Below are 12981 nucleotides of genomic sequence, written 5' to 3'. Positions count from 1 at the left end.
AGCTAGTAAACTAGTAAACTAAAGAGGATTAGAAAACACTGCAGGAGCTGCAAGGGAACTTCATGAGGATTGAGAGAGAATTCGAGACTAGGCCCACACTTGGCAGATGACATTGAATGTAAACAAGTTCACAAACCAGCAGAAACAAACTGCAGGGCCAAAGGCAAGATGGGAAACACTGAGCCTGAAGAAGCTAGTTCTGAAAAAGACAGGTGTTCAGGTTGCCACATCGTGTGTTCTGTATCTCCCGGAGACGCAGGGAGGCAGTGCCCTGACAGGCACGCACGGGAAATCGCGCGATGTTTTGGTAAAGTTGTACAATTGTAGAAAATTGTTCCCAGAACTGTGGCTGAAGCCCTGATGCCCTGGTTTCTATCAGACGGGGGCTGCGTGAGGCTCTGGGATTAATTAGCTACTCCAGACAAGCAGGCCAGATGGACGGATCAGCTCCTGTGACTGTTCCCCTCTGCCGTCGCTGTGCTTTTCCACTCCCAGGAACGCTGGCCGTTCTTACACTCTGATGAACAATATGCCTCCCCCCCCACACACACACACACACTGCTGAAGACACACACACACACACTGCTGAAGGCACACACACACACACTGCTGAAGGCACACACATTGCTGCACACACACACACACACTGCTGAAGGCACACACATTGCTGCACACACACACACTGCTGTATGCACACACATTGGTGGACACACACTGCTGCACTCACACACACTGTGCACCGTGTGTACACACATACACTGCTATACACACACTGCTGTACACACACTGCTCCATGCACACACATTGGTGCACACAGACAGCTGCACTCACACACTCTGTACACACATTGCTGCACACACACACACTGCTGTACACACACATTGCTGCACACACGCTCTGCTGTACACACACTGCTGCACTCACACACACTGTGCTGAAGGTGTGTGCTGTACACACACACTGATATACACTGTATTTTGCTCTCTGTGTTGTCCTGCTCGCACCACACCTATCCTGCGGTCTGGGGCGGCTGGGCGGCCTCTTGCCCACAGCTGTCCGCTCTGCTACCGGCTCGCCTCCTCTACAGTCCCGCTGCAGCGCAGTCTCGGCCCGGGAACTCCGAGGGTTTTAAGACCTGCGCCTTCGCCTAAGTCTTGAAGTGACAGATCAACCCTCGCCTCCCACTCCCCCGCTCCTCGCTTCCAGAGGAAGAGAGAGAGTGAGAGCGGCGCCGCCACTTGCCTTATTAGTCCTGCTCACCGGCGGGCAGACCCAGCGGCCCGGGGCCCCGGAGCGAACCGCGCGCCAGACAGGCTCACGTGTGACTGGCGGGCTCGGATCCAGGCGGTGACGCCCGACCCCCGGCCGTGCCCTCCTGAGACAGAGACAGGGAGGAGCAGAGCAGCGACGCGGCGCTCCGGGAGCTCACTTGTTGCGCGCTGGAGGGAACGGGAGCTGGGCGAAGCCGCGGCGCACTCTGAGTCAGGACAGACCCGGGACAGACCCGGGACAGAGCCCGGCAGGTGCCGCAGACTGCCCGTCCCCGGTAAAGTGGGACTTTCCGCGAGCGCCGCCCGGGAATGTGAAAGCGGACACGCTGGACCACAGCCTGCCGGACACAGGAGCCCCGAGCCACCGCTGGACCTGTCTCACTCTCCCGGAAGCGCTCGTGTGAGAATCCGCCTTTCTCCTCTCATTCACGGACGATGATGCCCCGGAGCCCCCCGGCCCGCGCGCTGCTGGCCTGGGTCTGCGCGAGCCTCTGTCTGCGGCCGGCGACCCCCCAGGGCGCCGGGGCACCTGAGACAGGTGAGTCGGGGGGCGGGGCGGGGACGTCACCTGCGGTCCTGCTGCGAGCGATCCGTCCGGTCCATCGAGGTGGCTAGAGAATCACCGCGGAGTGACAAGAACACGCTGTGTTGAAACTGTGGGAAACTGTTCATTCAAACATTCGTTTTCTCGATCCCTGAGCGTGCTGGAGGGCAGGAGTGTCGCGTTGTTTGACGCCGCGGCCTGTACACGTGCGAGGGTGTCCTCTTATGGCCAGGGCGCTACAGCTCTGAAGACGGGAGCTGCTGCAGCTGCTGGGGGGGCCAGGGCTGGCCTGTCCCGTGGGCAGCTGTGGGCAGCTGTGGGCAGCCGCGGCTCGCTCCAGTCTCTGGCGCCTGGCTGTTCACGCTGGTGCCCAGCCCTGTCACGGTCCGGCTGCAGCTCCGCTGATAAAGAGCAGCGTGAGCGGACTGTGGCGTCTGGGCGGCAGGGGTCCAGACTGTGACGGGGGGGTTCTGATTCATCTGGATGATAGATACTTGTCCTGGACTGTACAGATTTAGAGCTGCGTGAGCAGGCTGTGGGGTTGGACTTCCAAGGGCTGTGCGAATCCAGAGCACTGCGGTAGAAATGTCGAATGTGTGTATTTCACAGGAGAAACCTGAAGTTCGAATCTAGAACTCCGTGCTGGAACTGAGGGAGTAAACTTCAGAGATTCAGGATTATGCCAGAGGTCTCTGGAGCTCACAGGTGACAGGGCGTCCGAACACTGCTGTCCAGTGTTGGAGCTGACCTGCGCGTGCTGGGTCTGGGAGCTGGTTGTCAGTGAGTTAGACTTGAGTGAACTTTCAACCCTGTTGTCAATGCTTAGCTGGGTAAACCAAGTAATAATAATTAATGTGCAGAGAGAAAGTTACTAATTAACAGCGAGGCTGTGCTGTACAGCACTATACTAGGTGCAGTGTTAAGCATTTCTGCCTCACTGCGCTGGAACCCTGTTCTGGACCTGGGGTGCTGTCTGTGTGGAGTTTGCATGTCCCCCCCCAGGTTGTCGTGGGTTTCCCCCAGGTGTGTGCCCTGTGATGGACTGGTGTCCTGTCCAGGGTGTGTGAATGTGTGTGTCAGTGTGTGCCCTGTGATGGACTGGTGTCCTGTCCAGGGGGTGTGTGTGTGTGCCCTGTGATGGACTGGTGTCCTGTCCAGGGTGTGTGTGTGTGTGTGTCAGTGTGTGCCCTGTGATGGACTGGTGTCCTGTCCAGGGTGTGTGTGTGTCTGTGTGTGCCCTGTGATGGACTGGTGTCCTGTCCAGGGTGTGTGTGTGTGTGTGTGTGTGTGTGTGTGTGTGTGTGTGTGTGTGTGTGTGTGTGCCCTGTGATGGACTGGTGCCCTGTGATGGACTGGTATCCTGTCCAGGGTGCGTGTGTGTGCCCTGTGATGGACTGGTGTCCTGTCCAGGGTGTGTGCCCTGTGATGGACTGGTGTCCTGTCCAGGGTGTGTGAATGTGTGTGTGTGCCCTGTGATGGACTGGTGTCCTGTCCAGGGTGTACCCTGACTTGTCCTCACTGTTTGCCAGAATGGGCTCTGGCTCCTCGTGACCCTGAACAGGATGAAGCTGCTGGAAGATGGAAGTACTGTACCCACCCAGCTGTATTGTACTGGTGTGAAAGGTACTCCGGGGTGCTGCATTGGACTGGACTACAGTGAAACGTATTATGTAGCCCTGCACTTCAATATTCTTTGCTGTGGGGTTTATTCAGTACTGTAGAGCTTTGTGTTCTACTGCATTGTTGTAAAGAGCTCTATTCAGTATTTCTGTACTGACCTTTACTGTGTCACCCCTTTGGTGTCATGATAGTGAATTGTATTGAGCAACACTTACTCCTCACAGTGCTGTATTGTGTTGTATTACAAGGCGCCGTGGGCACGTCTCTGGGGCCAGCCCCAGCACGTCTGCGGCGCTCTGTGTGTGTGCACAGCAGAAGAGTGCTTTCTGGGCGCAGCCGGAGAGCTTTGCTCTTCACATAGAGAAACACAGTTCTGCTCCCCCTGAGGCTGAGACCCCTGTGTTCGCCTGGAGCCTCTGCTTCCAGCTCCTGTTCTCTTCCTCTCCGCGCGGATCCGAGACACCCTCGGGAACACTGTTCGGCTTCAGGCGCTTGGGGGCACCAGGTCCAGGGAACCCCAGGGCAGCCCTAGTGGACAGGGGTGTCCCCAGGCAGGAAATGGGCACCCCAGTACTCCAGGCTGGAGCTGTGTTAGTGTAGTGCCTGAGGACGGCAGAGCAGAGCCGGAGAATCGCTGTCCTCTCTCTCAGCTCCGACTGCTCCTCGCTCGCTCTCAAACGCTCAGACGCCACTCCCTGCCTCGCTCCCCGCCGCAGTGCTGCTGGAGTCAGTCTCGCTGCATCCGACTCGTAAATCCCGGCTTTTGGAGGTGTTTCAGATTCACAGTTTTTGTGTAAACGTTTAATAGTTTGGTGGAGCCAAATTTCCAGGGTGGGACAGAGATGGAAAAGCTGAGTGAAAACTCTGAGAGCCGCCTGTGTCAGGCCTCCATCCTGCCTGTGTACCGACAGCCTTCTCTTCAGGATTAGCATGAAGAGGGCAGAACTGGAATCAAGGGGGGTTGTGTTTAAACGAATCCAGGTCTGCAGTTCTTTGTTAGGACCTCAGTCACAAACCTGCCTACGGATGTCAAGAAGGACAGTGCTGCTCAGGGTCAGATCCTGTCCGCGCAGACAGGTCAGGGGGGCTGAATACCTTCACTTTTGGACAGAGGAGATTAGGAAGGGGCTCCTGTCTATTGTTTACAATCCGTTTCCCCTGGTGAGGGCTGGGCAGGCCCGGGCCCGTCCCGGATCTCGTCAAGAGGCACCATAGAAGAGCTTTAAATCCTGTAAAAGCCAGCCCAGAGGACTGACTGGGACAGCAGTGAAGCTCAAGTGGAAACAGAAGGGAGAAAAACAGGAGGCACTCCTTTACACTAAGGGTTGTGGGGGTGTGGAACAGCCAGGTTTTTGAGGGCCACACTGTTGACAGGCTACTAGTCTGCTGTTGTGAACTTCTTGCCTCACAGCCTCTGTGTCTCTGCCTCCCGTCTCTCTCTCAGTTGCGGGATGCTGCGAGGGAGACCTCCTGTTCCTGGTGGACTCGTCCGGCAGCGTCACCTCCTACGAGTATTCCCGGATCCTGAGCTTCCTGGGCGACCTGCTGGCCCCGTTCTCGCTCGGCCCGGACGAGGTGCAGGTGGGCGTGCTGCAGGTGGGCACCAGCCCGCGGCTGGAGTTCGGCTTCGGGCGGCACCAGAGCCAGGCCGCCCTGCAGGAGGCGCTGCGGGCGCTGCAGCAGCTGCAGGGCGACACCAACACGGGCGCGGCCCTGGCGCTGGCCCGCGAGCGTCTGCTGCAGCCCGGGCCCGGCGGCGCGCGGCCGGGCGTGCCCAAGGTGCTGGTGTGGCTGACGGACGGCGTGATGACCGGCTCCGTGCTGCAGCCCATGGCCGGGCTGCGGCAGGGGGGCGTGGCCGTGCTGGCCGTCTCCACGGGCTACGGGAACCTGCAGGAGCTGCAGAAGGTCGTGACCCCACCCGAGGAGCGGCACCTGCACTTCGTGGACATCGACTCCCTGGGGATCATCACCGCCGACCTCCGGGACGCCATCGTCGGTGAGCCCACCGGACTGGACTGGACTGAGGAAGCGAGAGGGGAGAGGGGGGAAGTCTCTGAAACCAGAGAAGGGACTATTAATAAAGGGAATCTCCCCCACCGGCCCCACAGTGTGAGACTGGGGTATTTATAGAGGGAGTCTCTCACTGTGGGATAGAGTATCACACTGACTCACGCGCCGAGACGCTGAGACACAGGACGGACTGAGACACTGAGACAGCCTCTAGGTGCTTGCAGAGACCAAGCACAGAAACCTAATTCGCGCAGGAAAATGGAAGCACAGTCCTGCCCTCTTGTGTACCCAGTGTGTCATTGCAGCTGGCCCGAGTGACCATAGACTGCATTTCAAGGTGCCGTGTATCCAAACTCCAATCCACAATACTTTATTCAGCCCTGGGTGCGATCGAGCAGCAGGCCTGCAACGCGTCACAAGTAAAACTAGATTACTAATGAAAAAATATAATCATGAATAAAAACAGCAAATGGGTCAAGAAAGTGATAGGAAGTAACAGTGTGTAGTATATCAGAAGGCACGCTTGTACAGTACAGAGGACTGTCCAACTGACCTCACACTGATGAAACGTCTTCACTTTCACTGTCTGCAAGCCTGCTGGTCGCCTAGACCCTCTGAGCATCCTGTGAGCACCCTGTGAGCACCCTGTGTGCACCCTGTGAGCACCCTGTGAGCACCCTGTGAGCACCCTGTGAGCTCTCTTTGTGCACCCTGTGTGCACCCTGTGAGCTCTCTTTGTGCACCCTGTGAGCACCCTGTGAGCTCTCTGTGAGCACCCTGTGAGCGCAGCGGGTGCCTCCAGCTCTCTCCCTGCCTCAGTCCCCTCATGCCTCCTCTCCCCCCTCAGAGCTCATCCGTGTGCAGCGGTTCCGGGTCCGAGAGGTGACGTCGCGGGGGGCCCTGCTGCAGTGGCACCCAGTGCTGACTAAGGACACTGGACATTACGAGATCGAGGTGGGGCCAGTGGGGGGGCCGCCGGATCGGAACCGGAGGCTGACCCACTCGGGAGACACCACGTCCGCTCACCTGACCGGACTGCAGCCCGACACCTGGTACACTGCCACCCTGACGCCCGAGAGCAACGAGCTGTTCTACCGGCCCCGGAGTGTGACCTTCACTACGCTGCCTGGTGAGAGACAGGGGCTCCTATAGACCAGTGTGTCCAGTCTGTCCCCATCACCGCGCTGCCCTGTAGAGCAGCGTGTCCAGTCTGTCCCCATCACCGCGCTGCCCTGTAGAGCAGTGTGTCCAGTCTGTCCCCATCACCGCGCTGCCCTGTAGACCAGCGTGTCCAGTCTGTCCCCATCACCGCGCTGCCCTGTAGAGCAGCGTGTCCAGTCTGTCCCCATCACCGCGCTGCCCTGTAGAGCAGCGTGTCCAGTCTGTCCCCATCACCGCGCTGCCCTGTAGAGGAGTGTGTCCAGTCTGTCCCCATCACCGCGCTGCCCTGTAGACCAGCGTGTCCAGTCTGTCCCCATCACCGCGCTGCCCTGTAGAGCAGTGTGTCCAGTCTGTCCCCATCACCGCGCTGCCCTGTAGAGGAGTGTGTCCAGTCTGTCCCCATCACTGCGCTGCCCTGTAGAGCAGCGTGTCCAGTCTGAAACCCATCACCGCGCTGCCCTGTAGAGCAGTGTGTCCAGTCTGTCCCCATCACCACACTGCCCTGTAGACCAGCGTGTCCAGTCTGTCCCCATCACCGGGCTGCCCTGTAGAGCAGTGTGTCCAGTCTGTCCCCATCACCACACTGCCCTGTAGACCAGCGTGTCCAGTCTGTCCCCATCACCGGGCTGCCCTGTAGACCAGCGTGTCCAGTCTGTCCCCATCACCGGGCTGCCCTGTAGACCAGTGTGTCCAGTCTGTCCCCATCACCGCGCTGCCCTGTAGAGCAGCGTGTCCAGTCTGTCCCCATCACCGCGCTGCCCTGTAGGGCAGCGTGTCCAGTCTGTCCCCATCACCGGGATGCCCTGTAGACCAGTGTGTCCAGTCTGTCCCCATCACCGCGCTGCCCTGTAGAGCAGCGTGTCCAGTCTGTCCCCATCACCGCGCTGCCCTGTAGACCAGTGTGTCCAGTCTGTCCCCATCACCGGGATGCCCTGTAGACCAGTGTGTCCAGTCTGTCCCCATCACCACACTGCCCTGTAGACCAGCGTGTCCAGTCTGTCCCCATCACCGGGATGCCCTGTAGACCAGTGTGTCCAGTCTGTCCCCATCACCACACTGCCCTGTAGACCAGTGTGTCCAGTCTGTCCCCATCACCGCGCTGCCCAGCGAGAGACAGGGCCTCGTACTCCTCCCCTCTGCCTTCAGTCCTGACATGTCCGCCTGTCTTCTGCTCTCTAATCTGTCTTCCCCCCTGTCCCCTCAGAGGAGCTCAGTCCAGCGCAGGTGCTGATCTCCGACTCCAGCGCCCACAGTCTGCGCGTGAGCTGGGGCCCGCTCCAGCCGGACTCGGTGCAGGAGTATCTGATCCAGTTCGGCGCCCTGCCCGCGGACCGGGCCCAGACTGTCACGGTCAGCAGGCTGCAGAACTCCACCGTCCTGCACGGCCTGCAGCCGGACACCAGCTACCTGGTGACAGTGAGCGCGCGCTACCAGTCTGGCCAGGAGAGGGCGATGTCTGTCAAGGCCTGCACGCAGGAAGGTACGCCTGAGAGCTGAGAGGAGGAATGGAGTTTGTCTCCTTCAAGGTCAAAATCATCTTTCTGATCCCCTGTCTCCTCCTACGGCTTTCTGTTTCGCTCTGCTCTCTCTCCCTGGCTGTTTCTGACCTTCACTCGCCCTCCCCCTCACTCTGAGCTGTCTCTCTCTCTCCCAGTGCTGCCAGCGCTGTCTGACCTGCAGCTGACCCCAGCCGGGGGGGACTCGGTGCGTGTGTCATGGCGGGAGGGCAAGGGGGTTGTCCAAGGCTACTGGTTGAGCTGGACAGGTGAATCACCCTCCGGACCCAAAACCTCACGCTACCTACCTCCCGACTCCCTCTCCACCCTGCTGACGGGCCTGCCCCCCATCACCCGTGTCTGTGTCTCACCTGTGTACAGGACAGCCCGCGGGGAGGGGCTCTGCTGCACTGCACACCTGGACTGAGGTAAAGTACACTCTTCACACACCTGGACTGAGGGACAAATACACACACTTCACACACCTGGACTGAGGGACAAATACACACACTTCACACACCTGGTCTGTGGGACAAAAACACACCTTTCACACACCTGGACAGAGGGACAAATACACACACTTCACACACCTGGACTGAGGGACAAATACACACACTTCACACACTTGGACTGAGGTACAAATACACACTCTTCACACACCTGGACAGAGGGACAAATACACACACTTCACACACCTGGACAGAGGGACAAATACACACACTTCACACACCTGGACAGAGGGACAAATACACACACTTCACACACCTGGACTGTAGGACAAAAACACACACTTCACACACCTGGTCTGTGGGACAAAAACACACCTTTCACACACCTAGACAGAGGGACAAATACACACACTTCACACATCTGGACTGTGGGACAAAAACACACACTTCACACACCTGGACTGTGGGACAAAAACACACTTCACACACCTGGACTGGGACAAAAACGAACAATTCACACACCTGGACTGAGGGACAAATACACACACTTCACACACTTGGACTGAGGTACAAATACACACACTTCACACACCTGGACTGAGGGACATATACATACACGTTTCATATATACTGGGACATATACAGTTAATTATTTTATAAAATAAACAATTCAAGAAAATAATCCTGTTAAATCTTTCTCTTTTAGACTCTGTGTGTGCCCTGGGATTATGGAGATGCTCAGTGAGCACAAATTAGAGAAGGAGGGAGGGAAGAGATGGGAGGGGGGAGACCTTGGACACTGCGATTCCACCTGCCACCACCAGGGGGTGGTGCTCCTCACTTCTCTGGCCCTGCAGCTGTACTAACACTGACCTATCGAACACACTGCGGCCCACTCTTCTTTTGCTTTCTCCCCCTCTTTGCTATCTCTGATGCCCACAGGCTTTCACACAGTAAGTGACTTTGTGGGCATCTGCTTTTCGTCGTGTCAAGCACTCAGACGGACACTGGATGAACTGAGCACTTTAGAGTGTGGGCGCCTGCCGCCCCCTGCAGGATGAAGCTGGAACTGGGACTCTCCTCTCAGACCTGCCCACCAGCAGGAACCGGCTGTCTGTCCTGACCCAGACTGCAGTGACTAGGGTGCCTGTGAGAGAGAGTTGCCTTTCTATTGCACTTCCAGTCTTTGAAGCATGATCCCCAGTGGCCCAGGAACCAGGCTCTGTGTTATGAAGGGCCCTCACCCTACAGTCAGAGCTCTGCCATTATGCAGACAGAGAGGGGACAGGTGTCCCAGAACAAAGCCACACAGCTGGGACACTGGCCTTGTCAAGCTGAGGCACAAACACAGCCTTGATCATGAGAGGGGCATTTCTCCTCTAAAGACCTGTGTGCAATACTAATTTTTGACCACCAGTCAGTATACTGTAATTGAAGGCTACAATAATAGCATAGAAGAACAGTCCTGTTATAACAGGAGCTACAGTCCCAGTACAGCAGGACAGTCCTGTTACACTAGGAGCTACAGTCCCAGTACAGTAGACCAGTCCTGTTACAACAGGAGCTACAGTCCCAGAACAGTAGGACTGCCCCCGAGAGTCTTCACTGTTATGTAAGACTATCACATAACCCTTTATTTGGCCCCACAGATGGCCTGTGTTGTAGATGGGTGGGAAGAGGGTTGTTAGAAGCCATCAGGGAGTTTTGAACCTGTTGCCCAGTTGGCCTGCCTGGCCAGTTCGGTTTAGACTTTACTGCAGCTGGACAGTCCCTCGTGGTGCCGATGAGTCACTGTGGATCTGTCGGGTCGTCCTGTGGCTCCAGGTCTGGGTCTGGGTCTGGTAGCTGTAGCAGCATCTGTAGTGACATATTCCCCTCTCTAGAGATTCCCAATCTCTTCTGGCTTTCAGTCCAGTTTTTAGCAGCTTAATTGAGTCAATTATCAACTAAATGAAATTGCACTAATTATCACTTACAGTCCTTAACTACTAAACGTTGAAGACAAAGGGAACGCAGGAATGCAGAAAGACGTTTGTAAAAAAATTCTGTCCTTATTATGTAATTCTAGTGGGATTCCAAACTGTTAAAGGGATTATTTGGGAACCCAAACCCCCAACAGACAGCGAGACACTATTACACACAGCTCCAGAATATACAGTACAGTCATAGGTGTTAGTGGAAGGTAGAGCCACAATGGCCGCCACAAGGACACAGTTTCCTGGTTTACTAAACAGAATTTCTGCCCTCTTGTGTCTATTTGGCTATACACACTAACAGAATAAAGCACAAACCAAGCTTGGCCATTTTGTATTAACAAAAAATAAATAAATAAATATATAAAATAAATGACTAATATTTTTTCTTCAAAGAATATTTTAATTTGATCATTTTGTTCTGTACAGTATATGTCTGTGTAAAGTTATTAAAGTGAATCAGCCCATGCTATGTGGAGTCAGTGTTGTTACTGATGATGGAGCAGCTGTGTTTGTCCTTACTGGGCCACCATACAGCCCTCTCCTCCCTTACCAGCTTCTCTGACAGAACCCCTTACCCCTCCCACGTTCCTCCCCGCCACCCGCCAGTGTCAGTCCCTGGCTGCAGTGTGTCCTCCTCGGAGCCAGGGGGCGCTGTGCTGTCAGCCTGTTGCTGTGCGGCAGCGAGCAGGGCAAGCCTGTGGCTCCTGAGGGCGTCTTCGTTCCCATGGCTGCGCAGCAATTCGTTGTTCTTGCGCGCCTCATAGTGGAACTGGGGACCTTTCAGAGCGTACCTGAACACAGACACACACATGTTCAGAGCGTACCTGAACACACACACACACACGTCCAGAGCGTACCTGAGAGACACACACACTCGGAGCAGCGGTCGTTAAGGGTCACACAGTGCTCGCCGACTCTCACCAGTGCCTCTGCGGCCCCCGCAGTCTCTCCAGCTCCCGCTGTCTCTGCAGCTGCAGTAGCAGGTCCTCCTCCACACGGAGGCGCTGCAGCCTCAGACGGCAGAGCTCCTCCTGGTAGGGGGAGGGGGGGTCGCCCAGGAGCCTGAGGGAGAGGGGGGAGCGGAGTCAGAGCGATATCAGTCAGCACCGAACCAGCGCCCCCCAGTGGCGAGCACCTGTACCTTTCCGACAGCTCCAGGCACCGCGGGAAGGAGGGCAGTGAGGGGGGGGCCAGGCTGTAGGGTGTCCAGGGCCCTGGCCTGCCCCGGCGAGGGGGGGGCGCCGGCAGGGCCCGGGGGTGTGCGGAGCTGGGCCTCCAGGGGGGGCGGGCGGCAGCCGGGGGCGGGGAGCGACACGGGGAGGGCGGGCGAGACCGGGGGGGGCGCAGTGAGGGCACCCCAATCAGGTGTGGGGGGGCCAACAAGGCCTCGAAGTCCACAGGCCTGGAGAGCATGGCAAGAGGGGACTCCCCTGAGCTAATGGTCCCTGTGACCCCCAGAATGCCCAGCCCCGGGTACGAGGCACTCAGGGGAACCCCCAGTCTGTGTGAAGGGGTCAGAAACCAGGCGTCCCTGGAGGTGGAGACAGAGGTGGGGGTCTGGCTCCCCAAGTCCCGCTGCAGCTCCTCCACCTCCCTCTTTAGCTCCCACAGGCTGCTCTCCAGCTCTGCCAGGCTGGGGCTCCCCCTGCTGGCCGGAGGCTGCACTGCAACACAGAGAGCAGAGCGGGCGAGTCAGCCGTGCGGGGCCGCGGGAGGACACTCTGCACGCGGACGGACGGGGGGGCGCTCACCCAGAGGGCCGTGCGGGCTGGCCGCGGCGGGCGCCTGCAGCCGCTCGCGCACGCTCAGGTGACGCGTGGTGCTTGTTCTCTCAGAGCTGCTCCTGTGGCCACTGGTTCTTGCGCTGCATCAGGACACAGGCAGGCACAGAGAATGTCACACACTGGACACACTCACACAAACTGGAATGTTACAGAACCCTAAACAGACAATACAAACTAGCCGAATATTTGACCAAGATAAGAAACAGCAAAAAGAAACAGACCCTGACGAAGTACAGGCTCAGTGACCACAGCCTGGACACAGGCAGACCTGGCTGCCCAGAGAGGACAGGAAAGACAGACAGAGACGCACGGGCAGAGAGCTACCACGAGGAACGTTCTTTAGTCGCAAAATAAAAGCGTTTCAGGCTTCGCCAGTAGTTTGAACACAGATACTGTTCCGACCACAAGACCGACAGCGAGAAAGAGTCCTTAGCGACCGGCCGTGTCTCCGCTGCCCCCGGCTCCCTGCCTTGGCCCCGGCTCCTGCCCCCTGCCCCCTGCTCCTGCCCCCAGCCGAGTGCGGGCAGTGGTTTACCCGAAAAGGGCTCTGTGGCCCCACAACACAAGCTCCCCGCCGGACCCGGGCTCCGCCATCTCTCTCCGGCTGTTCGCCTCCTTAGCAACCCCGGCACGCCCCCCTGCGCCCGGACCCACCCAGCGCGGCCCA

The 12981-nt window shown here is 57.7% G+C and overlaps 2 protein-coding genes across 2 annotated transcripts; one reads left to right on the top strand and one right to left on the bottom strand.

Moving 5' to 3' along the window:
- Window positions 1–972: 972 nt before the first annotated feature.
- Window positions 973–10999, top strand: vwa1 (von Willebrand factor A domain containing 1). Its single transcript, XM_069184030.1, has 6 exons — window positions 973–1809; window positions 4880–5434; window positions 6296–6577; window positions 7814–8089; window positions 8264–8533; window positions 9261–10999. The coding sequence occupies exons 1-5, from the start codon at window positions 1707–1709 to the stop codon at window positions 8530–8532; spliced, it is 1485 nt and encodes a 494-aa protein (XP_069040131.1). The 5' UTR covers window positions 973–1706; the 3' UTR covers window position 8533; window positions 9261–10999.
- LOC138225103 (uncharacterized) lies at window positions 10910–12961 on the bottom strand. Its single transcript, XM_069184031.1, has 5 exons — window positions 12850–12961; window positions 12282–12394; window positions 11672–12194; window positions 11452–11592; window positions 10910–11321 (listed from the first exon to the last, which is right to left on the bottom strand). Exons 1-5 carry the CDS (start codon window positions 12906–12908, stop codon window positions 11102–11104), a joined length of 1056 nt encoding a protein of 351 aa, XP_069040132.1. The 5' UTR covers window positions 12909–12961; the 3' UTR covers window positions 10910–11101.
- Window positions 12962–12981: the final 20 nt, after the last annotated feature.

The sequence above is a fragment of the Lepisosteus oculatus genome, chromosome 25, assembly GCF_040954835.1.
Source record: "Lepisosteus oculatus isolate fLepOcu1 chromosome 25, fLepOcu1.hap2, whole genome shotgun sequence".
Taxonomy (NCBI): Eukaryota; Metazoa; Chordata; class Actinopteri; order Semionotiformes; family Lepisosteidae; genus Lepisosteus; species Lepisosteus oculatus.
Note: the sequence above shows the minus strand (reverse complement) of the source record. Positions and strands in the feature narration are given on the sequence as shown.